The sequence below is a fragment of the Coenobita brevimanus genome, chromosome 16 (assembly GCF_032717465.1).
Source record: "Coenobita brevimanus isolate Jiangsu-jjx chromosome 16, ASM3271746v2, whole genome shotgun sequence".
NCBI classification, from domain to species: Eukaryota; Metazoa; Arthropoda; class Malacostraca; order Decapoda; family Coenobitidae; genus Coenobita; species Coenobita brevimanus.
Genome location: NC_136969.1, coordinates 646645 through 672405, shown reverse-complemented (window position 1 = coordinate 672405; position 25761 = coordinate 646645). Strand labels below are relative to the sequence as shown.

The following is a 25761-nucleotide window of genomic DNA, read 5'->3' as shown; positions in this document are numbered from 1 at the left end:
AGAAAGTCTGAGCGAAGAGATCTGCTTTATCAGTTGAAGAAATAGCTACAGAGCCATCAGAATAGAAAAGAGGAGGGAAGGATGATGAGGTAAAGTTGTTAGGAAGGTTTTTGGCAAGGTGCCAGAAGGAGCGGGAAGAATTCGAGTTGGAGAGTTGAGAGCACTTAATACAATGAAATTATTTTTAGCAGACTGAAGAACAGACTTAGCATGATTCTGGGCAGAAACATAAAAAAGATGTGATTCAGGGGTGGGTTGTCTCTGGTACCTTTTATAGGACCTCTCCTTGTTGCAGACAGCATTAGAACAAGTGTGATTAAACCAAGGCATTCTTCCATTAGTCAGAGGATATGAGAAAGGAATGTATGCTTCCATGCCCGAGAGAATAACCTCTGTAATGCGCAAGGCACACTTAGATGGCTCTTGACCATGGAAGCAATAATCATTCCACGGAAAATCAAAGAAGTACTGCCTGAGGGCCGCCCAATCTGCAGCTCCAAAGTGCCACAATCGACATTTCTTTAGAGGGTCCACAGGCCGTACTGGAGCGATAGGACAGGCTAAGGTAATAATCTTATGATCGGAGGATTCCAACAGAGAGGAAAGGTTAACAATGTAAGCAGAAGGATTAGTTGTAAGGAAGAGGTCAAGTATGTTGGAGCTCTCTCCAAGGCGGTCAGGGATACTGGTAGGGTGCTGTACAAGCTGCTCTAGGTCATTAAGGATAGAAAAGATGTAGGCTTGTTCACCAGATGGATCAGTGAAAGGAGAGGAGAGCTAAAGGTGATGGTGAACATTGAAATCTCCTAGAATGGAGATTTCAGAGAAAGGAGAAATGGATAGAATGTGTTCCATCGTAGGAGTAAGATAGTCGGAGAATTTTTCATAGTCAGTAGAAGTCGGGGATAAGTAAACAGCGCAGTTATATTACGTCAGAGAATGACAGGATAGCCGAAGCCAGAGAGTAGAGTACTCACAAAAATCAAGTTCAGGAACATAAGAGCAAGATAACTTATTGCGTACATATACACAGCAGCAACCTTCGGCTTTGAAATGAGTATAAATAAAGTAGTAGGATACAGAGAAGGGTTTGCTATCAGTTGCCTCAGACAGTTGAGTCCCAGTTAGGAAGAGAAGGTGAGGTTTAGAGGAGGAGAGGTGGTGTTCAACAGAACGAAAGTTAGAGGAAAGGCTGTGAATGTTGCAGAAATGAAGAAGTGAGTCAGACAGTGGTTCCAGGCAGCTCATTGAGTTGTCATCAGTAGAGGGGCAGATGGTGGGGACATATATGCCCCCTGCCCCAGGACTCTGAAGCTTGATTAGTTTCATTTTTAAAGGCTCCAACATGCTTGCATGTGTCGGCCTTGGTCACTTAATGGCGGCTCTCCACGCTGCACGATCCATTGCAGCCTCCCTGTTCAGTCCCTTAACCCTTAGGTCACACTTAATGACCTCGTCCCATGTCTTTCTCGGTCTACTCCTCATAACCCCACCCCCAGTATTAACACTTCTTACCTTCCTCACCCAATTATCATCCTCCATCCTCGTCTCATGTCCAAACCATCTCAATCTACCCCTCCTCATCACAACACCAATACACTCCAGTCCCATCCTACCTCTCAACTCTTCCATCATAAACCCAGCCCCTCCAGGCCTTGGACACAGGGACGCACTGCACATCCACCTAATCATTGTCATTTCTGTACGTCTGATCCAGCGAATATCTTCCTCCTTCACTGCCCAGGTCTCACTACCATACAGCATTACACTCCTAACACATGCTGCATACAAAGACCCCTTAGCATGTAGGTAGAGTCCTCTCAATGTCAGGAGAGGCAAGAGCTCCCTGAACTTATTCCAATCACTTCTCACCCTAGCCACAGAGCTAGCTCCAGCCCCATTTTTCTCTTCTAATTTTGGAAAAGGAAATGTAGTGTGTACTGTGCATGTAGTTTGGTGTTGACAGAGAAATTTGTATTGGAGAGCATACTGGCCTACTCTTTGTGTTACTGAAACACTGAAAAAGTTTAGCAAAGGAGGATGGTCAGGAACTATAGTAGGACTCGCGCACGTTTGCGGCTGTGGTGTGGCTCGCAACTGTGTACAATGGTGCCATGTTTCCCCAACTTGCGATGTGAAACGGAAGCTATTTATGTACAAGGCATCACAAATTCGATAAATTCAGATGAATAAAACTTACACTTGTGTATTTTGATGGATGAATCAACAGTAATCTTATTATGCATAAAATATTTATACAGTAACACAGAAACATGGCATACATATTGTACAGTGTTGCTAAAAGAAATTGTAGTCACTTTTAATGGTTTTTAGCGTAGTTTTAGGGTGGGTAATAATATCACAGTTATGGATATAAGATAATGAGCCTGAAAAAAGAAGAAATATGCCAATATCCAAAGTAAAAGAAATAATTCATGTAATTCTTGTGAGTGGCAACACTTACACACCCACTCTGGCCTAGGGTAAAGTACGTACCTCCGTAGACCCAACCATAGCTTGTACAGGTGTTGCTAGGGAAAAATGCTCACATTTACCGGCTTTTACCATAATTTTAAGGACGAGGAATAATCACATTTATAATCATAAGCTAATATGTAGGACAAAATAGTAGGCATATGCCAATACTGAAGTAAAAAAAAAAAAATTATTCACTCGCGAGCGGCAACACTTCCACACCCAGTCGACGAGAGAGCGAGAGAGAGAGAGAGAGAGAGAGAGAGAGAGAGGCAGGAGAGGGGCATGCATTGAAAGCATTGTCGGCATCACTAAATATAACAAAACCAAATTAACAAATGAAAGCACAATTATAAATAACTTATAAAAGAATCAAAAGTACTCAGGGTGGCTCACATTTCCCGCCAGGAGAGAGAGAGAGAGAGAGAGAGAGATAACGGTATAGAAAACGTGGCAACACTGTACACAGGTGCGGGCTACACCACAGCCGCAAACGTAGGCGAGTCCTACTATAGTCCTGAGGGCTGATGAAATGGAAGCTCCAGCTCTCCCTGTCATCACCTTTCCATTCATCTTAGGAATACTGCCCTGCTGGACTGGTGCTACAGTCTTCACCTCACAAATTTATATAATTTGTTTTTGTTGTTGCTTTTGTTATGGCCTAATGTTGTGTGGACATGAACCTGGTGGACTGCAGCTGAAGTTGTCCTTAACCAATGGTCCACTATCATCCTTTTTGGGGATATGGAGTAGGGGGACTGTTATATGCCCAGGCAGTAGAACTTTGTATTTGCCCCATATTCATGCCTCTGTATAAAGGAATCACTCGAACATCGACCAGATTTTGTAATGGGATTTAAAGATTAGAAATGTTTTCAGCTTTTTACTCAGTGGTATTGCCTTAAGTTGTACCGTACAGACTGGAAGAATGCACATAGGAATAGGTGCTTATATTATTAAAGGATATCAGTAGTACTTAAAATAAGAGTAAAGTAAAGGGTGGGGACAGACACAATGAGACACCTAGTGTCCATCTGCATAACTTAGGCCTTTTAACCTTTAGTGAGTTATTCACTCATTATCATGGGAGGTCACCTTCTTCACCCATATTACCACAGTTACCCAACTTACTTCCCCTAGGTGTTATCCTAGGTACTGTATTTATTTTATCTCCCAACCCATAGAGGGTGGATGTACACTTAAGTGATGCCAGCTGCCTGTTTTAAGATTTGAATCCTGGTGCTAACGGACTGGCAGCTTCAGTCAGCAGTGCTCGTATAATGTGGGTGATCAGTTTTTCTGTCAAAAAAGCAGAACTGTGTCCTTAAGGTTCTTTTTGGTGTAGATATAGGATGTTAATAGGGTTCTTTGGATCAGACTGTTGTAGACACCTTTCCTGGCCTGCTAACCTGATTGTGCCAAGGACAGGCATGTGTGATAGTTTACAGAATACAGAGAGAAACTAGCTCTCTTATCTTATTTTTTGTTTTTTCTTGGAGGGAACAATCTTGCAGGTTCCGGGCCTTTGGTTCCTTCTTTCTTGCATTAAAAAAAAATATAATTTTATATGAAAGGACGTACTGCCAGCACCTACAGTTAGTGCCCACCAGAGCTGATTCAGTCCCAGACTCAAAGCACTGCAAATCAGAAGACAGACACAATAACTGCTGAGCCACCGTGACTAGAGGCAAAAATTCATGACTTCAGTAAATAGGTTATACTAATGACAGTCAAACCATGAGAATATGAGGCTTGGAGCATATTTTAAATTGTATATGCATAACCTATTAATTTAAGAGATTACTACTTTATGTTTTAAGGTATTTGTATCCATTTTTTATTAGTAATTTTCATTTCATTAAGTTGGCACGACCAGAATAAATAGGGTGAAATATTGTGATTTTCTTGCTTCTCTTTGACATCTTATAACTACTTGTCCTTCCTTGAGAAGTTGTAACCTTTCTTGTCCCTCCTTGACTGTAACTTACCTGTAACTTCCTTGCCTTGTTGTAATTTCATGTCCCTTCATGACATGCAACTATTTGGCTTTGATGGTTTCTGACATACTTATCCCTCTCTTATATAACTTGTCTTGTAATATTCTTTATCCTCTGAAGTATTCTAATTTCCATGACCCCCTCTTGTGTTCTGACATCATTGACTGCCCTTATTTCCTTGACTTCCTAGATGTTGAATTTTCCTTGACTTCCCTTGATTTGTCAAATTTCATTAGCCTTTTGATCTATCTCAGTTTCCTTGACCTTTCTAGAAATGTATCAGTTCCCTCAGCTTCTCATAACACTTGATCATTGTGGATGTTGCAGTTTCCTTAATCTCACTAAAAGTCATAATTTCCATGATTCTCTGCTGTATCCAGATTTCCTCACTCCCTCTTGACATCTGCTATAGTTCTTTCATGTTCACAATGCCTAGATTATTGTCATTTTGTAACTTATTTCACATAGCCCAGTGGCAGAAAAAGTCTACTACGGCACAGCACCCTTTCCATAGTATGTCTTCATGACCAGCACCATATTCTAGTGTTAATGTGCTGTTACACTCAAACATTCAAGACTGAAAGATGGTAGTTATAGGCCAAGTTAGAATAAAAAGAGTATAATTTCCATGTGTCCCTGCAGGTATCCGTGGTGGACCACCCTCCACCACTGCCAGTTACTCTCCAGCTGGGTCTGTGGGCTCCGTCACCAGTTCCCAAGAGGACCTCATAGCGCCACTCAACCCTGCTAGCCCTCACCGTCGCCCACCCCACGCCAGAGGCCTTCAGCCCCCCCAGAGGTATGGAGGGCAGGGGGCAGCGTCCAGGGAAGGATCTGATGTGTCTACCCCACCTGACAGCCCATATAACTCACAACACAACCTGGAAGTTTGTAATGGTGAGTTGTTTTGTAATGGCGAGTTGTGTATTTCACAGGTTTTTACGGTACAGGCAGTTCTGATTATACTTTTTTTTTTTTTTTTTTTTTTTTTTTTTTGACAAGAGGAAAGAAAAAAAAAGAAAAAGAAAAAATAATCCATACACCAGATTACTTGTGCCCTCCATACATTAAAAATTTGTAACAGTTGGACTTGAACAGCTGTATGGTGAAGTTTGGGGGGAAACAACTCTGGGAAAGCGAGTTCCAAAGAGATGCGGTTCGGTGAATAAAAGATTTTTGATGGGCAAAAGTTCTGCAAATGGCAGTGTGACATTCGAGTCATGAGTGCTACCAGATGTCCATGTAGCACAGGGGAAGGCATGGAGAGGCAACATAAAAGATGTAACTTTGTCTGAGGATAAAAGTATCTGTAAAATAATGCAACGGAGGCAACATTCCTTCTTACCTGTAGCGGGAGGTGGTTTATTTGTAATAGAAGGGTTATTAACCCCTAAAACGCGGCCGTGGACAGCCGACCCCCCCCCACCGTGTGGCGGGGTTGTATCGCGGTCTGAGTACCTGTAGGAAAATATTTGCCAAAAATCAGAGATTAACCCTAGAACATTATAATTTTAATGGCAGATAGTACTTACATTCAGCTTTCTCCAGAGACAGGTGTTGAGCCTTCGTGGACTATCCAAGGACTTGTGGAGACTTGCAAAGTTGGGTAACAAAATCTTCACTTTCACACCTCCAGCAACCCAGTTTCCCCTCTGCCACAGCCTCAGTCTGTCACAGTACACTTTGTACTACAACGTACAGGTAGTTTGGAATCTGTATTTGTACAATAAGCACTGAAAATAAGGCTACAATCAACGGAGCATACGGCCGACATGCAGCGCGGCGGCGGTCTTCCCGTCACTGAACAGACATTTCCCTTTTCACAGCTAAAAACACGTATACTACATTATTTTCCTTCATAGTACTTCCCAAAGGCTCGCATGGCACTATTACGGCCATAAAAATCACTGTCACTGCCAGTATTGTGAAGCGGGAATGAGAAAGACCACCGCGGCGCGATTTTATTCTGCCTTACGCCAGTCACTTTATTCTCGCTCCTGTCGGCCGCTCGCACTTCATTTCTATCGCTCACTTTCACTCTCGCTGTCAGTTTAGTGCCTTATTCATCAGTGTCACTGTCATTACTTATAAAAATAATATTTTCTACACACCAAACTGTCACTGTCATAACATAGAATAGAAAAATATGCTTTCAACTTCTTACACTGGAGTGACTGTCACTCTCAATACTTATATTATTACTATGTACAATAATTTACACTGAAATCACTGTCACTGTCAGTGCTTTTACAACTACATACACTAATTTACACTCAACAGACTGTCACTGTCAGTACGTACAAGAACACTAAACACCAGTATCACTGTCACTCTCAGTATTATTTACATATTTTTACCCTTATTTTCAATATCTACTCAGGCTGTGGTAGTCAAAGAAACACGGGTAAGCGCACAGGGGAATTTGACACTCTTTGCACTGCAAGGAGGTGCGTCTAAAGGTTCTTTCTTGCCGGGTAGTGTGGCTGCAAACATGGCACCTCCTCAGTACTTTCCCCCTCTTGGCAGTGCTGGGCAGTGGCTCCAGGCGGTGTCGCTGAAGGTAGTCCTGGCACTGTAGGCGGTCTGGAGGTGTCTGTGAGTGGCGCCTGGGACCTGATGGCAGTACCTGCCCAAAACGCTGAAGCAGCTGATAGACACAAGTCTTAGAAAACCGCCTGAGAGAGTAGTTAGCTGGCTTCCTGTTCTTGATCTTATACAGGATGAAGGCATTCAGCATGCACATATCCAGCAAGTGCAAGAACACCTTCTTGTACCAGCGACGGTTCCTCCTCAGGCAGTCAATTTCTCCGATCATCATATCGGACTTGTCCACCAGCCGCATATTGATGTTGTAGTCAGTTACAGCATCAGGCTTCATCACAGGATCACCACTCCTTCTGTCGACCTTCTCTGTGGTTTGCATTTCCCCCTTGTGGACTGTGGTGAGCAGATTGACGATGCTCTTGTCGTGCCACCGTATCGCCAGCATCTTGTCGGATTTCTTCAGGTGCACGTCTCCCCGCTTTGATCTTTCAGCCTCGGGGAAGGCAGAGTAGTGTGCCCTATTGCTCCTGACAATGCCACAGGATCCGATGCCATGCTCTGAAAGGTACTTGGCGAGTTTGGGAGCTGTATAATAATTGTCCGTATACAGGACGTGATTCCCGCCAAAGTACTTTTCCAGAAGCACTTTCACCACAGAGCCAGAGAATCCAAGGGGGTCAGTCTTGTCCAAGTCCACATTGCTGGCGGTGTAGATAACGAAGTCTAGGATGAACCCCGTCTTGCAGTCGCACAGCACGAAAAACTTTATTCCAAAGCGGTGGCGTTTGCTTGGAATATACTGCACGAACCGAAGACGGCCCCTGAACAAAACCAAGGACTCGTTGATCACTACTTTCTTGAAGGGCCGAAGGAACGTCATAAACTTGTCCTTGATCATGTTCAGGATTCCCCTCACTTTCCATAGGGGGTCAGTCCGGGAAGGCTCATCGTTGTTGGCAAAGTCAAGGTACGTCATGAGTTGCCTGAAACGATCCCGAGTCATGTACAGTAATCACTCCAATATCCGACGTAATAGAGCCATAGGTAGGTCCGGTTATTGGTTTTGTCCGGATATTGGACCCCAGCTTATGGACTTGTACTTATGGACCCTGACTCAGAGAAACACCTATACAACTCCCTCTGGACATGCATAGCACCTATTGAAGACCCAAATCACACCAATAAGGCACATAAATGACTGAAATAAATGCAAAAGAAACATAAAATGTGGGTTTAGAAGTATGTTCATACATTAATAAACATTCTGGTACTTATGGACCCTAACCTAGCCTAACTCAGAAAAACACATTCTTACTGCACATGCATAGCTACTAACACCCTATTCACACCAATAAAGGACATTAAAGAGTGAAATGAGGTAAGTCTATCTATCTATCTACAGTAACCCCTCCAATATCCGGATCAATAGAGCCATCGGTAGGTTCGGATATTGGTTTCGTCCGGATATTGGGCCCCAGCTTATGGACTTGTACTTATGGACCCTAACTCAGAGAAACACCTATACAACTCCCTCCGGACATGCATAGCACCTATTTAACACCCAAATCACACCAATAAGGCACATAAATGACTGAAATAAATGCAAAAGAAACATAAAATGTGGGTTTAGAAGTATGTTCATACATTAATAAACATTCTGGTACTTATGGACTCTAACCGAACCTAACACTGAAAAACACATTCCTACTGCACATGCATGAGGTAAGTATAGTATGGAAAGAAGTACAGTATGACACATTCTGGTAAGTATAGTATGGAAAAAAGTACAATATGAAACATTCTGGTAAGTATAGTATGGAAAATAGTACAACATGAAACATTCTGGCTACTTACAGCAAGTCCCTGGCCACCTCGATGAATAACCGCCTCCTCTCGGACTCTGACAGTAAGAACGATTTCCTGAAGCACTTGCACTACACTCTTCCTGAAGTCTTGCACTGAACTTAGTCACTAAAACACAGAAGTCCGTTCTTTTCACAGTGTTCACTTTAGTCCAAATAATGTTCCATTTTACTTTAAGTGTTGCACATTAACTTTTCCCAAGTTTTTTTAATTTTCCAAAGCCAAAACAAAGAAGGTTAGTTACGTTAAATTTCTTTTCTACTGAGTCTTTTCTCCCAACTTGAAAACCTTAACACAACACACCGTTTTCTTCACTGCACAACACTTAAAATTCCCGTGTGGTCTAGTGGAGAAGTTCTTGCTGTTTATTCACTGTCAGAGTCCGAGAGTATCACTGGCAGGCGACCAAGGGGTGCATCGGTGGGTCGTGGTGATGGCGTACCGACTACAGAAGACTCTGAAGATAGCCGCAAACTCACATCGAGCGGTGACTCCACTGTAGCTGATGTGCTGGGCTGTGGCTCGGAGCATGAGGGCCTGTCTTGGGGAGGCAACGGAGTGGAACCAGGGCTTGGCACAGCGGGGGTCACGGGCCTGAAAAAACTGTCAATCGTTGACTGACGCAAGGACCGACGATTCTGGCGATTGATGATGCGCTGCCGGAAAGCATGCACTTCCTCCACGAGTCCCAAGGGCCCCATCTCCCTGTCACAGTCCGGGTGTTCCAGGTAGTCTAGGACGAACTCTAGATGTTCCCGGAGTGCGCTCAGCTTGGGGATGGCTGGAGTAGTGTCCTGCTGAGAGGAGTCCGCATCATCATCGCCTTCGTCGTCGGAATCTTCAAGTTCGGGACTGACACCAGCAACCGAAGACGCGATCTCGATATCAGACAACGTCTGATACCCAGGATCGCCCTCGTCGTCGTCCAACCACTCACGAACATCGTCCACATCAACATCGTCACCGTGCGTACGTAGCCGTGCATGGAAGTCATCCACGTCAAACCCTAGGAAATCGTACTCCACATCTGTTCCGAGAAGCAGACGAGACCAACCATTTTCAAGAGTTTTCACAGGGACTTCCTTCCATGCACTAGCCCAGTTGTACAGCGCAGACTTGATGTTGTAGCGGCGAAGGTTTTCCAAAGTCCGCTTGCCTTGAGTGTCACGTCCTTCCCTGCGCTCGTCCTCATCCTCGAGGACAACCATCACCTCGTCCAGGAACTTCCGATGGTACAGGCGCTTTGTTGCCACGATCACTCCTTGTTCCATTGGTTGAATGAGAGCAGTCCTATTAGGTGGCAGAAACATGCACCTAATACGTCCATTTTCAGCAACCAAGTCCTTGTCGCACGGGTGGGCAGGTGCATTGTCGAGGAGAAGGAGAGCCTTTACCTGGTCGCGAGGAATTCCCAGTGTCTTCGTCTGGTACTGGATGACCTCCTTGACGCAGTGACGGTGAAACCAGTCTTTGAAAATCACAGCTGTGAACCATGCTTTCAAAGAATGGTACCATACGACAGGAAGGACATCCATCACCCCACGAAGGCACCGAGGCTGCTTTGCACGGCCAACAATAACGGGCTTAAGCTGGTGCATGCCGTTAGCATTGGCACAACACAAAGCAGATATCCGTTCCTTAGAAAGCTTGCGGCCAGGTACACGCTTCTCCGTCTCATCGGCTAGAGTGTTCGTTGGCACCGAGCGATAGAATAGGCCAGTTTCGTCAGCATTATAGACTTGACCGAGAGTGAGGCCCTCCCTGTCGATCAAGCCTTTCACCTTGTGCCGAAACTCGTCCACTCCATCCTTGTTAGCGTCCAATGCTTCGCCATGTGCTTTACGGTTAGTAAGGCCATGTCGTAACTTGAACGCGAAGAGCCAACCCTCGCATGCCTTGAAGTCAAGGGCGTGGTGAAGCCTTGCAAACTTCTCAGCAGCAGCCTTCAGCTCCGTTCCACGTACCATCACACCAGCTGCACGTTGCTGTCGATACCAAATCAACGTGGAGCGGTCGATCTCAGCATACTTGGGGGTAAACATAACCTTCCTCTCCACGTTGCGTTTGCTTCTCGACGAGAAGTCAGCCGTGTACTGCATGAGCTTGTCTCGGGAACGCTTGATATCGAACAAAGTCGACCGGGCCAGGTTGAACTCGCGGAGAATGCGTGAGGAAGACCAACCCGCATCAACCTTCTCCAATATCTCCCGTTTCTTCTCCAGAGTCAACACCACTCTCTTTCTTTTCTCAGGAGGCGGGGCCATCATCACACACACTAAGAGTAGGGCAGAGAGCAGCAGGAGGCCTTGTAGCAAGTACAGCACCACCACAAAAGCGAGCACGTGGGCAGCCATGGCGAACAGCGTAGGTCTTGTCGCGGTGAGAGACAGGCGGGAAGTGGGGAGGATGCAGCGGCGCTCTATCGGACGTCGGAGGAATGACGAACCAAAACAATGCTCTCACGCGGCGCGCGCGGCAAGTTCAAATTACGGACGGCAAGAAACCGATTTTTTTTTTATTATTTTTTTGGATTTTTGGACCATTTTGGGAATGTTTGATCCCAGGACGATAAGGTTCGGTTAGTGGGGATGTTCGGTTATTGGGCGTCCGGATATTAGAGTGATTACTGTATTGCCAGACGCCTCAATCCCGTTTGGGGTGGCCACAAACAAATCGCCTCCAAGTCGCCCTGTCCCCCGCCATTTCACTGCCCTGCTCCCAACTCACACCCCCCTCTCTCATATAGGTAAGTATAGTATGGAAAAATGTACAGTATGAAACATTCTGGCTACTTACAGCAAGTCCCTGGCCACCTCGATGAATAACCGCTTCCTCTTGGACTCTGACAGTAAGAACGATTTCCTGAAGCACTTGCAGTACACTGTTCCTGAAGTCTTGCACTGAACTTAGTCAATAACACACAGAAGTCCGTTCTCTTCATAGTGTGCACTCTTGTCTAAATAATGCTCCATTGTAACTTACTAAGTGTTGCACTTTAACTTTTCCCATTCATATAATTTTCCAAAGCCAAAACAAACAAGTCTATTTACGTTAAATTTTGTTTCTATTGAGTCTTTTCTCTCACAACTTTAAATCCTTAACACAACACACTGTTTTTTTCACTGCACAACACTGAAAATTCCCGTGTGGTCTAGTGGAGAAGTTCTTGCTGTTTATTCACTGTCAGAGTCCGAGAGTATCACTGGCAGGCGACCTAGGGGTGCATCGGTGGGTCGTGGTGATGGCGTACCCACTGCAGACGACTCTGAAGACAGCCGCAAACTCACGTCGAGCGGTGACTCCACCGTGGCTGATGTGCTGGGCTGTGGCTCGGAGCATGAGGGCCTGTCTTGGGGAGGCAACGGAGTGGAGCCAGGGCTGGGCACAGCGGGGGTCACGGGCCTGAAAAAACTGTCAATGGTTGATTGACGCAATGACCGACGATTCTGACGATTGATGATGCGCTGCCTGAAAGCACGCACTTCCTCCACGAGTCCCAAGGGCCCCATCTCCCTGTCGCAGTCCGGGTGTTCCAGGTAGTCTAGGACGAACTCTAAATGTTCCCGGAGTGCGCTCAGCTTGGGGATGGCTGGAGTAGTGTCCTGCTGAGAGGAGTCCACATCATCGTCACCTTCAGCGTCGGAATCTTCAAGTTCGGTACTGACACCTGCAACCGAAGACGCGATCTCGATATCAGACAACGTCTGATACCCAGGATCGCCCTCGTCGTCATCCCACCGCTCACGAACATCATCCACATCTACATCATCGCCGTGCGTACGTAGCCGTGCATGGAAGTCATCCACGTCAAAGCCTAGAAAATCGTACTCCACATCCGTTCCGAGAAGCAGACGAGACCAACCATTTTCCAGAGTCTTCACAGGGACTTCCTTCCATGCACTGGCCCAGTTGTACAGCGCAGACGATGTTGTAGCGGTGAAGGTGTTCCAAAGTCCGCTTGCCTCGCGTGTCCCGTCCCTCCCTGCGCTCGTCCTCGTCCTCGAGAACAACCATCACCTCGTCCAGGAACTTCCGACGGTATAGGCGCTTTGTTGCCACGATCACTCCTTGGTCCATTGGTTGGATGAGAGCAGTCGTATTAGGTGGCAGAAACATGCACCTAATACGGACATTTTCAGCAACCAAGTCCTTGTCGCACGGGTGGGCAGGTGCATTGTCGAGTAGAAGGAGGGCCTTTACCTGGTCGCGCAGGATTCCCAGTGTCTCCGTCTTGTAATGGATGACCTCCTTGACGAAGTGATGGTGAAACCAGTCTTTGAAGATCACAGCTGTGAACCATGCCTTCAATGAATGGTACCGGACGACAGGAAGGACATCCATCACCCCACGAAGGCACCGAGGCTGCTTTGTGCGGCCAACAAAAACGGGCTTAAGCCGGTGCATGCCGTTAGCACTGGCACAACACAAAGCAGATATCCATTCCTTGGAAAGCTTGCGGCCAGGTACACGCTTCTCCGTCTCCTCGGCTAGAGTGTTCGTTGGCAGCGAGCGATAGAATAGGCCAGTTTCGTCAGCATTGTAGACTTGACCGAGAGTGAGGCCCTCCCTGTCGATCAAGCCCTTCACCTTGTGCCGAAATTCGTCAACTCCATCCTCGTTAGCGTCCAATGCTTCGCCATGTGCTTTACGGTTGGTAAGGCCATGCCGCAAGTTGAATGCGAAGAGCCAACCCTCGGATGCCTTGAAGTCTAGGGCGTGGTGAAGCCTGGCGAACTTCTCAGCAGCAGCCTTCAACTCCGTTCCACGTACCATCACACCAGCAGCACGTTGTTGTCGATACCAAATCAACGTGGATCGGTCGATTTCTGCAAACTTGGGGGTAAACATAACCTTCCTCTCCACGTTGCGTTTGCTTCTCGACGAGAAGTCAGCCGTGTACTGCATGAGTTTGTCTCGGGACCTCTTGATATCGAACAAAGTAGACCGGGCCAGGTTAAACTTGCGGAGAATGCGGGAAGAAGACCACCCCACATCTACTTTCTCCAATATCTCCCTCTTCTTCTCCAGAGTCAACACCACTCTCTTCCTCTTCTCAGGCGGCGGGGCCATCATGACACACACTAAGAGGAGGCCCGAGAGCAGCAGGAGGCCCTGCAGCAGGTAGGGCACCACCACAAAAGCGATCAAGTGGGCAGCCATTACGACGAGCGTGCACTCGCGGCGAGAGACAGGCGGAAAGTGGGGAGGATGCAGGGGTGCTCTATCGGACGTCGGAGGAACGACGCGCCAAAACAATGCTCTCCCGTGGCGCGCGCGGTAAGTTCAAATTACGGACGGGAAAAAATCGTTTTTTTTTTTAAATAATTTTTTGGGGTTTTCGGACCATTTTGGGAATGTTGGATCCCAGGACGATTATGTCCGGGTAGTGGGGATGTTTGGTTATTGGGCGTCCGGATATTAGAGTGATTACTGTACTCACATTTTCCAATTCCTCACCATCCAACCTCGCTGTACATTCACTGACTTCACCTCTCTCAAAGACCATCACTTTACTCTTGCCTACATTCACCTCTGATTCTGTTTCTTACACACTCTCCCAAACTCATCCACCAAGCCTTGCAGCTCCCCTTCGTCTTCACTCAACAACACAGTATCATCTGCAAACAACAGTACAGGGAGTTTCCAAACACTATCCTCTCTCACCAGGGCCACTCCAACATCCACTACCCTACCTTGTACCTCTTTTATTACCCCATCCATGTACAGATTGAACAACCATGGAGACATGACACATCCCTGTTTCAACCCAACTTTCAAAGAGAAAAATTCACTTAGTTCACCATCCACACGCACTGCAGCCTTCGCACCATCGTATATACTCTTCACAGCATTCAACAACTTCCCCTCTACTCCATATATTCTTAACACTTTCCACAATCCTTGTCTATCCACCCTGTCATATGCTTTCTCCAAATCCATGAAAGCCCATGCAACTTCTTTCCCTTCTCTAGAAACTTTTCCACTAAAGATCTAAGAATGAATATCTGATCTACACAACCTCTTCCCTTCCTAAAGCCTCCCTGTTCTTCTCCAACTAATTTCTCTGTTCTTTCTCTAACTCTGTCAATAAGTATCCTACCATACACTTTTCCTATTATACTAAGAAGACAAATGCCCCTATGATTACCACACACTTCTTTTTTCCCTTTTCCTTTGTACAAGGGAATAATTATACCTGACTTCCAATCCTCCGGGACTCTACCTTCCTCCCAGGCCAATCTGCACATCTTCCACATCCATTCTACTACTATCTCTCCCCCATGCTTCAGCATTTCACCACACACTCCATCAATTCCTGGGGCTTTCCCCGATTTAACTTTCTCCATTGCTTCCACAACTTCTATCCTACTGATTTCTTCTTGTCTTCTCACCTCCCTCCTTCTCCCAGCCATTTCCCAGCCACTTATACTCGCATTACTTCCATCCCCTACGTTCAACAATTCCTTAAAGTGTTCTCTCCATCTGCTCACTTTTTCTCCCTTCTCCACTAGTAATCTACCATTTTTATCTTTCACTCCCCTGCTAACTTCACTTCCACCCTGTCTTACTCTTTTCACCTCTTTCCAGAACATTTTCTTACAGTCCCTCCACTTTACTCTCAAATTCCTTCCAAATTCCTCATCCACTCTCTTCTTACTCTCTCTTTCTTTCTACATATAACTCTCTCTTCCGCCTCTCAACTTCTTCCACGCCCCTATTTCTCATCCATTCATTGTATGTTTTCTTCTTTTGTGCCACAGCCTGTCTCACCTCTTCAGTCCACCACCCTGTTCCTTGCACCCCCCTCCATCTTCTCCTGAAAATACAGTAACTAATTTATTAGTTGTGCTGGATAATTTTCTCTTATTTATTTACATGCCTTTTTACATACATGTATTGCAATTAATTAATAACTTTTTGGATCACCCAGGAAGGAGTGGGTTGCGACAGCCATCAGGCCTGAAACGTAGCGGTCTGGGTGGGAGTGACCCTCGACTCTTGGACCACAACACCCCCACTAGCAGTCGGGGAGCCTCACCTGCCCGGCACTCACCCTCAGCATCACAGCAGGATGTGCGACAGCCTTCCAGAGGCACCAAAATGCAGCCCCCACAGGTAGGTACATTATCCATGTATTTATGGCCAGACACATTAAACTACACAGTGAGTGCCTCTCTGTCACCCAGTCCTTTGTTGTCAAGCTGCTTCTCCTCCAGCTAACATCATCCTCATTTATATACCATACCTGTCCACTGCATTGCATCCTTCCACCTCCTCCTCAGTTTTCTCTTCACCATCTCCCCCCTCCACTTTCTTTGCATACACTCTCCTGCTCAAACTCTCAGTCTCCATTCTCTCTTCAAGAGTTTGCCTAATATTTGACCACCTCAGCATTAACATTCATTTGCTGGCTTATATTTTGAAGCAAAGAGATGCTTGGTATGTTTCTTTGGTCCTGGATGATGCTCTGCAGTTTGATTAATTATCATCATCCAATCTCAGTTTGCCCCTTATAAGCAGGAAGCAAAAGGTCCAGGGTTAGGCACTCGGTCCAGATATTTGAGGCAAGGGTTAGGATGTACAATGAAGCCTAAATAAATTGCATTCATGTCTAAGTATGTCGAAGACACTATGGATAAGCATAATAGGAATATCAGACAACAGACAGATAGACTTGAACTCATATGCTGCTTCTAAATTAAAGTTGGTGCTTTCGCAGATGCGTACGAGAATGAGCGCTCCCTCCCCAGTGCGCGTGCCAGGGGGAGCTGCCGGAGGAGCGTCAGCCCTGCCCCAGCCCAGTGACATCCCTAGACCCAAGACCACAGGTATACCAAGACCAGGCTCCAGGCTACAGGCTCCAAAAACTAGGTAGGCAGCAGCTGTGATTCCAAGTTGTGTTGGTAGCTCATGGTGCTGCATGCAGCCTCATCAATATGGACTTTTGTTCTGGAAATTTCATAATTTTATTAGTACATCTAGCCTGAAAAACATGCATTTAACTGTATGTACATATTATGGTGTTCATTTTCATTAGTAGTTATTATTGTTGAGTACTTGGCTGCCAAGCGTAGGGCTAGAAAGGAGATATACAGGGCAAAATTAGAGTCTCAGAGACTTACTGGATAATTTAAATGCCAAAAGGAAGAATATAATACTTAAGGTGGCTTACTGGATAACTTAAATGCTAAAAGGAAGACTATAATGTTTAAGGTGGCAATACAGGGATATCCTAGTTGAGCTGTGTGTGAAGAATGATGAGGGAAAGATAATGGTGGATAGCGAGGATATTAAAGATACCTGGAGAGTGCATTATAAATGTTGGCCATTGGCCTTTGATTGATGTTGTTACTGTGAGCAGGGCAATAGACAGGATGCAGCTGGGGAAGGAAGCAGGTGTGTCTGGGTTTGACTGCTGAAATGCTGAAGGCATCAGGAGATATGGGAGTGGGTTTAGATACTGATTTGATAAAATTGCATATACATGAGTGTGTTGTCCCAGATGACTGGCTGAAGAGTATGATTGTAAATGTGTACAACAGGAAGGGTGATGCCCTGGACAGAGGAAATTATAGAGGCATAAAGCTTTTGGACCAGATAATGAAGGTAATGGAGAGTCCTAGAAGGTAGGATTTGGGAAAGAGTGAATATTTTGAGGTTCAGTTAAGGTTTATGCCAGGCAAAGGGACGAATGATGCTTTACCCATTGTCTGCCAATTTCAGAATTACATATAGGAATGAAAAAGAAGCTGTATTTTGTTTTTGTTGATTTGGAGACCTTTGACAGAGCCCTTAGGGAGGTGGTGAAGTGGGCACTGAGAAAGCTTGGGATCAAGGAGTGGCTGGTTAGAATGGTTATGGCTCTGTATTGGGTGCTTGGACCCAGGTGAGAGTAAATGGGGATTTGAGTGATGAGTTTCCATGAATGTTGGCATGCATTGGGGATCAGTCTTGTGTCCCCTTTTGTTTGTCATGGTGCTTCAAGCTTTCATGTGACTTCAGAAATGGACTCCCATGGAGTTGTATGCCGATGACTTGGTGTTGATTGCAGAGAATGAAAGGGAGATGGAAATGGAATGGGGCACAAGGATTTGAGAGCAAATGTGGGTAAAACAAAAGTGATGATATCTAGGGCTGATGGCAGTATTGCCGAAGCAGAAACTTAGTAGCCATGAGCAATTTCCCACAAGGGTGTGGGAAGTAACTCCATCTTGTGTAGTATTTGTGACAAGTAGGTGCACAAATGATGAATGGTATTAGAGGTAGAATGCTAGATAATGTTGATTTTGTGCGTGGGGTGTGTTGGAAAGAACGTGTAGAGATTGTTAGGTGTGAAAGAATTGATCTTGCTGGTGAGTCTTTTGAGTATGTGGAAGACTTTTGTTATTTGGGAGACATGTTATGTGCTGGAGGAAAAGCTGGAGCTAGCTCTCAGGCTAGAGTAAGGAGTGGTTGGAAGAGATTTAGGGAGCTGTTGCCTCTCCAGGCATTGAGAGGGCTCTCCTTCCTTGCTAAGGGGTTTTTGTATGCATCATGTGTTAGGAGTGTAATGCTGTATGGTAATGAGACCTAGGTAGTAAAGGAGGAGAATATTCATAGGCACAGCTTACAGAAATGACAAGGATTAGATGAATGTGTTGTGCGTTCTTGAATGCGAGACCTGGGGGGACTAGGCTTACAATTGAAGAGTTAAGAGGAGGAATGGGAGTGGAGCGTATTAGTGTTGCGATGAGAAGGGGCAGATTGAGGTGGTTTTTGGCATGTTGAGAGTGGAAGATGACAACTGGTTGTGGAAAATGAGAAGTATGAATGTTGAGGTTGGGTTGCAAGAGAAACCAAAAAAGATCTGAGATAAAGTCATAGATCGCAGCCTCAGGGATAAAGAACAGAATAGAGAGGCTGCCAGAGATCAGGCAGTGTGAAGAGCCACCAATAGGTCACCATAGTCAACGCATGTGAGCATCTTGGATGAACAATATGATCAGGGATTCTGTAACTACTTTTTTTTTTTTTTTTTTTTTTTTTTTATAAGCACGATTTGAGAAGAGTCACTGTAGATTTGGCCGGGGCTATTTTGGGCCTGTTTGTGGTGAACCATTCGTGTAGTGTGTTGTGGTAAGGTTGAATGATGTGTGCAGCTGTGTTTGCATTTTGGTGCGTACATGTAAGTGTTATATCATCTGCATAGGAAGCTATGTGTATGTGTGGGGTGTGGGTACGTTGTGCATGTATAGATTAAAGAGTGTAGGGGACAAAACAGATCCTTGGGGACGCCGTTTGTGAAGTTTCTGACGTTAGAAGACTGACCGGCAAATGTTACGTGTGCACATCTGCCTGCTAAGTAGTTTGCCAGCCATCTTTTTGTGTTATTGTGCATGTTTGTGTTGAGTATTTTGTTTGTGAGGTTGTGGCGGGGGGTGGCATCAAAAGCTTTGCTAATGTCTAGTGTGACTAGGAGTGTTCTGTGTGGTGGCCTAGCTGAATTCATGCCATCGAAAACTCTCTGTGTAAGGTCTGTAAGAGGGTGTTTGTGGAGTGTAGTGGCCTAAAGCCATGTTGTGACTGGGCTAGGGGAATGTGAGGTGTGACTAGTAGTAGTATCAGTCGTTCAGTGACTTTAGAGGGGGAGCAGAGGAGTGTGATGGGGCGATGTGAGGAGGGTAACATGGGGTCTTTGTTGGGTTTAGGGATAGTGATGATATTGCCATGCTTCCAGGTGTTGGGTATTATGTTGTGTGAGTAGCTGTAATTTGATATGTTGGTGAGTGCTTGTATGCCTTGTGGTCCTAGGTGTTTAAGGTGAATGTTGCTTATGTTGTCTGGTCCACAGACAGATGAGTGCTTGAGGTTGTTAATGATGTGCTTCCTCTGGTTGTAAGTGAAAGGTGCGTAGTCTGGGTCTGTGGGGAACTGTCTCTTACGTGGGATTATACATCGGTCTTCAGGATGGGGGTTTATATGGCTGACTTGTGAAAAGTGATTGATGAGAGTGTTTGCTTGTTGTTTGTTTGAGGGTATGGTGTCTGTTGTTGTGATTGCAGCGTGTGATTGTGTGGTGTTGCTGTTGGAAAGTGTGATGCTGTTTAGTGTTTTGTAGAGTTTGCTGATGTTTGTTTTGTGGTCAAGTGTTTGGAGGTAATTTTTCCAGTTTAGTGTTTGCTGTTCTGATATTTTACTGTTTATCTGAGTGTTGAGTTCTTGTATTTGTTGTATGGTGTCTTGTGTATGGGGTGTCGGGGAGTGTCGCAGTGTGTCCCGTTGTCTGATGAGGCCTTGAATTTCTGGTGTGAAGTTGGGGTTGTGTCTCTTTCTTCTTGACTGAAGGGGTGGAAGAAATAGGAAGAGAGAAGAGCAGACACAGAAAAAGAATTTTAAAGGTGAAGGAAGAAGTAGGTAGCATTACATCACATGAATGGATGATGCTTGCCTTCCCCACCGCCTAGTAGTCCAGAAGACCCTTATAATACAATGAACTGGTATGTAGTGAATTGCTCATACGATGACAAAAAAGTTAGGACCTTGTTTCTATATACAATTGAATTTTCACGTACATGATGATTTTGAGCCTGTACAGAACTTCAGTGCGTGATATACAATTGATCACTGTTCTGGCATATACAATCACCCTCTTACAAGTCGGCAGTTATTTGTTTGTTCCAAGATGGCATTTGCACTCATCAATACTGGGTGTGGTAGTGTCAGTGATGGAACAGTAGTTTGGTGTTTGAGTTCAAGCAGCAAGTGAAGTGAAATGACTGCCAGTGTAGGTGAGTCGGAAGCATTTTTTTTAGAATATGTTAGGTGGGTAACCCATGACCAAATTGTATCCCCATTGACCTCATGTCCTAATTAACTCGATGTTTGATAAATTGTTAAGCAATAGATTTTTTTTCCATTGCATCCTCATTTTAAAATGGGAGCTTGCTGTATGTAGAATACATATTTACCGTAGGAACCAAAAGGGTTGATGAGTATATAGTGCTGCGTACATATGACTCTACACTATAGACTAGTGACAGGCCAAGTAGCTTCTTGTACTGGTACGTCAAGAAACTAACAGGTTTGGATGGTTACCCATAGAACTAATGCTGTCCCTAGAATTGGGGAAGAAAGATTACTGCCTCTGTAGTCCCTGCATGTCAGGTAAACAAAAAGGAAGAAAGTGGTAATGTTCAGATCCCTTACCCTCTTAAAATTGTACCATACCTACAATTGGTGTAGATGGCCTTTGATCAGAGTCCAGTGCCTGCACAAGGCCTAGTAAAACTAGATAAGCTCATACAGTTTTGTGGAATGTGATTTGTGCAACAAGCATGTGATGAGTAAAAGTTGTGGAGGTATTTACGGATGGAAGATATATACAGTATGTATGTAAAGTGTCAGGTAGTTTACCAGGGGATACTCATTCCATGTGTTTCCCACAGATCTGGAATAGCCCAACCCCGATTCCAAGCACCACCCCCAGATGATTGGAGAGATGGCTGCTTCTGAGTGCTGCTCTGCCTAGGCCATTATATCCAGGTCATGTAGCTGCTTTGCTCCAGAAATTGTCTGTTGGTTGGTTGTTTGTCCAAAGAATTGTCTGTTGGTCGATCTGTGATCTCAGGAATCGTCCTTTTGACAGTTCTTTGTCCTGAGAATCACGTGCAGGTGGATTCATTGCCTCATGAATTGTCTGTGATCTGTTCCATTTTCCTATGATAATGCCAGACACTAAAGAGGCGCAGAGTTTCTGGCCGCATGTAGTGGTATATAACCAGGTACAATTATCAGCCATAATTTTTGCTCACTTTCCATCCCTACCTGTGGCTCTAAGGAAGTCAGCTAGGCCATATACTCAATGAAGACCTGTGTTGATGGTTACAAGCTCTCCCATGCAACATGAGTAACATAATATTACCAAATGTTCCTTATGCAGTCTAGCAGAACTTGGAACTGCCACCTTAATACAAGACAGAGGGTTTTTATACAATCTGAAACCATTGCTATGACCTTCCTTCCAGCTATGTGTAAGGGCAGAGGTGAGCAGAAAGTTTGGCTTATGAGTGTACAGTATAAATTAGTATAAATAATTTCTGCTCGCATCTTAACGCCAGAACTAATCACGGCTAGGAGACTTGGGGCTACCACTTAAGTGATATTATGGCTAGTAATAGGGTGTATAGTAATTTAGCAGAATTGGTAAGGAACCTCTGGCAATACTATGTACCAAGGAACTGATACCCAGCCCTTAACCTATACACTTCAGGTATCTTCATGCTGTTATAATAATTATTAATATTTTGGTGATGATTATTTGATTATTTGTACTTCATAAGCATTCTAGCATATCCACAAGATTGAATATGCAAAAACTTATGGTTATCACTACAGTGATTTGGTGCTGTTACTGGTGCAACAAGCTAGTGCAACTTCAGGGCACAGAAATTGCCCATTATTTCTATATATAATATCATAGACCCACTGTACTTACAGGAACCCAGTGATTGGTGAGATTGGACATCGTACTTTGAATTACAAATTCCCTAAGAAAAAATGTATGCTGGGTAGTTCTTTTATTATTATTATTATTATTATTTTTTAATTTGATAATGAAAACTGTTACCACATTGTTTAAGATGCAATTGATCCCTTAGATTGTGTGTCAGGGATATAGAAAATGTGGAAAGGGTTTAGGTTATAAACTACTTTTCAAACTGTAATTCCAGAATATTATAGAATTATTATTAATGATCATTAACCAATAGCACAAGAACTCTGCATCAAGAGGGTTTTGGTATGACCCTCGGATAATTAGCCAGTGTGATAGCACTCCCTCAGTGGTCCTCTTATGCACATTCCAACCCCCTTACACTACCCCTCCTATACCCCAGTCCTTCTCAGTTCTCAGGATACTGTATCTCACTCCCATTTAGCTAATAAAGAGAGGCCTTGTTGATTATTAACGGTTTTTTTCATATTCCCAACCCCTTTAGCTGATAAAAGGTAGGGTACATTTTTTTCCAAACTTTTACTAGTTGCCCATCCATTTTGATGTAGAAAATTCTTCTTAAGTTTTCCTTTTTCCCCCCCATGCTCAACACATTCAGCTGATGCAGTTTTGCTATTGCATGCTTATTCTCTGAGTCACCCAGCTTCTGTTTACAAGTCCAAGAGGCCTTTCTTCCCAGTCATTCTGCCTTTTTAGATAGTACCTTATGCAGATGACACTTATGTATGTGAGCAGTTTTTATTCTTGACGTGCAAGTGTTAGAGCGTGACTTTTGCTTAAGTCTTTTATTTTCTGCTGTGCCTGATTTGATGGTTATTTTAGGCATGTTTGCTCTGATTTTGGGTCTTGTTACACTGAGGTCAGAATCAGATTTAACCTAATGCAAATTGCCCAGCTGTGTAGGCAGGAATAAAAATTGGAAGAAAAACACATAGTTTCATAAAGCTATGTTTTTTTTTTCACTGTCACCTTCAAATCAGAGTTTTTAGAGTTGTACCAAATGAAACAAGTGTCATTCTTCCAGTTTTCGTCCCAACCTACATGATCAGATTGTTGCGGCAGAGTATGACTGATTCCGACTTAACTGTGATGAGGTCCTTAATCTCTCACATTGCAGACCTCTTCACATTCACTATGCAGTATTTAGGTAGTTGGATGTGTAAGTAAAGGGTGGCATTTTATGTCTTGTTTTATTTTCTTCATTTTTAAACCAAATTTGATGATGAAGACTGTTCAGTTAGAGTTTAGAATTTGGTATCCTAAAACTTGATGAAAGTTATTACTGGATCAAGTGCTGTATGCACTTTTACTGTATGTCCCAACTAAGCCAGTCCAATACAGGTACAGTACTGTATGTATTTTAGTTAAACTTTTTTTTTTTTCCCCAGTCTTGGATAATTCGTGTTTGGTTTGGAGTGCCATACTTAGTCAAAATTAACATAGTTTCGGTTAATCTTTGGTGACATACTTTTATATTTTATTTTTGCAATCACCAGATTATTTTTATTCACTGAGGAAGGGTGTGGAATAGTGAAGCGAATTTATAAGGTATATCTAACTCTTAAGTTCAAAAACTATCCTAAGCTGAGTAAAAGCATCTGGAGGTTGCAGGAATAAAATATGTAATTGGATTGAAGGGGCTTAATTGATACAAATTGCATTTCTCAAGTCTAGTGCAGTGAACATTCACCTGTAATCTAAGACACATGCAGCAAGCGCTAAAAAGAATGATGCAGAACTGATGATAATTAAATGGCACCTCTTATTTACACACAAGTCTGCTGAGAATTCTCATCAGACTACAGCTTGAATGGAACAGAAATACTCTTTACAGCTTCCAAAATAAAGTGATTCATTGTATTACTTTTCAGTTCCAGTGCAACTGTATAGATCCTTTTGGTGACCTAGGTGAGTAGGATGACTTGTGGAAACTTTTTTTTTTTAGTTGTATATGAATATCCATGTGACTCTTCCAATATTTTATGCTGTTCAGTGTCAGTCTGCAGGCAGAAACTGTTGACAGTAGATATAAAATATGACTGCACTTGAAAACAAGTTACCTCCTAATGTGTGGAGGCTTGGATATCTGCAGAGTTAAATTATCTCTTAGTGAGCTTTGAGATGTACTGTAATATTTCTTCTGAGGAGACTACAGTATCAAGAACTCCATACAGCCACAACCCCATCCATCTAGCAGATGAGTTGACACACAACCAGTAAGGTCTTGTGGCCATCCTGGATGAAATATCAGTATATCATGCAACATATTTAGATTGATAGATTAATATAATTGGTTAGGTGATATTTCCTCCTGCCCCTTCTAAATGAACATTTGTGATATGATTATGTATCGAACAGAGTCATTCGTCCTCACTCCCTCCTGAAAGGCAAACAGCCCTGCTGATACCAGCTTATGTATTGTAATATAAGACTTGTTTTGGAAATCTTGTTATTTATACACATTGGGGTCATGCAGTTCTGTAACATGTACTTTGGTCTTTGGTTTACATGGCTGAAGTACTTGACACAGAATATGGATTGCTTTGTAAATGTATTAGTGTATGATTTGTTTGGCATCCCTTTTGCTCTCTGTCTCACTTTTACCCACTTGGTGGAAAACTCTACTTGCATACATCTTTATTACTTCCTGTTTTATGCAATTCCAGTCTGTCCTCAAACCTGTGTGCACTGTGCAGGAACTTTGTACTCTCTGTCTTGATCTCTCTTGTTAGTATTCTCCTTCCTATTACACATTTGTATAGTAAGTTGAGCCATACTGTAATGTTTATACTTCACTGCTGTGCCTTTGTGTACAGCCGCCAAATTCTTCTAGCAATTTAGTTTATGATTTTGTTATTATAGAGGTGGCAGGGCTATGTAATGTGTTGGTTTTCATGTTTGTGTTGCATTATGTTAACCTCATGAGTGAGAGGAGGGGATTTTTTCTTTTATTCTTGCAGCACCCAGATGATTCTCTTCAGCATAAGAGACTGCTCATAGTGAAGAGATTATGTGAAAACTTTATTTAGCCCTGTACTGTGCAAAACATTTACTCTCGATTAAACCATTAAGAGATAACAAGAATAAAATGAAAAAGAAATCATCTGACTGAAGGGGTTAACTATGCATTGGGATGGTCTGTGTTATTGTATTGTGAAGCCTTTTCCTTCCAGGATTAACCGACCATTTGTATTCAGATTAAGGTAAATAGGAGGCTGGTATTCATTCTAAGGGAACAACATTATTTTTATCATCATGAATTAAAGATAATGAGTAATTATGGTGTTGATTTTATTTAGTTGTGATTTTTAGTATCCTGCCATTGCAAGCTTTCTCTTATAAATCAGGTTTGTGTACTGTAGTGTATTGTAATAGGCCAAGCTCTTAAGT

At 43.8% G+C, this 25761-nt stretch overlaps 1 protein-coding gene across 1 annotated transcript in view; it reads left to right on the top strand.

The window, feature by feature from the left end:
* LOC145390899 (uncharacterized) overlaps positions 1–21371 on the top strand; it is a 71861-nt gene extending 50490 nt beyond the window's left edge. The window contains exons 8-11 of the mRNA XM_080265636.1: positions 5115–5394; positions 15815–15995; positions 16600–16751; positions 21305–21371. Of these exons, the coding sequence (XP_080121762.1) occupies positions 5115–5394; positions 15815–15995; positions 16600–16751; positions 21305–21371 (680 nt within the window). The remainder of the gene's footprint in view (positions 1–5114; positions 5395–15814; positions 15996–16599; positions 16752–21304) is intronic.
* The last annotated feature ends 4390 nt before the right edge of the window (positions 21372–25761 follow it).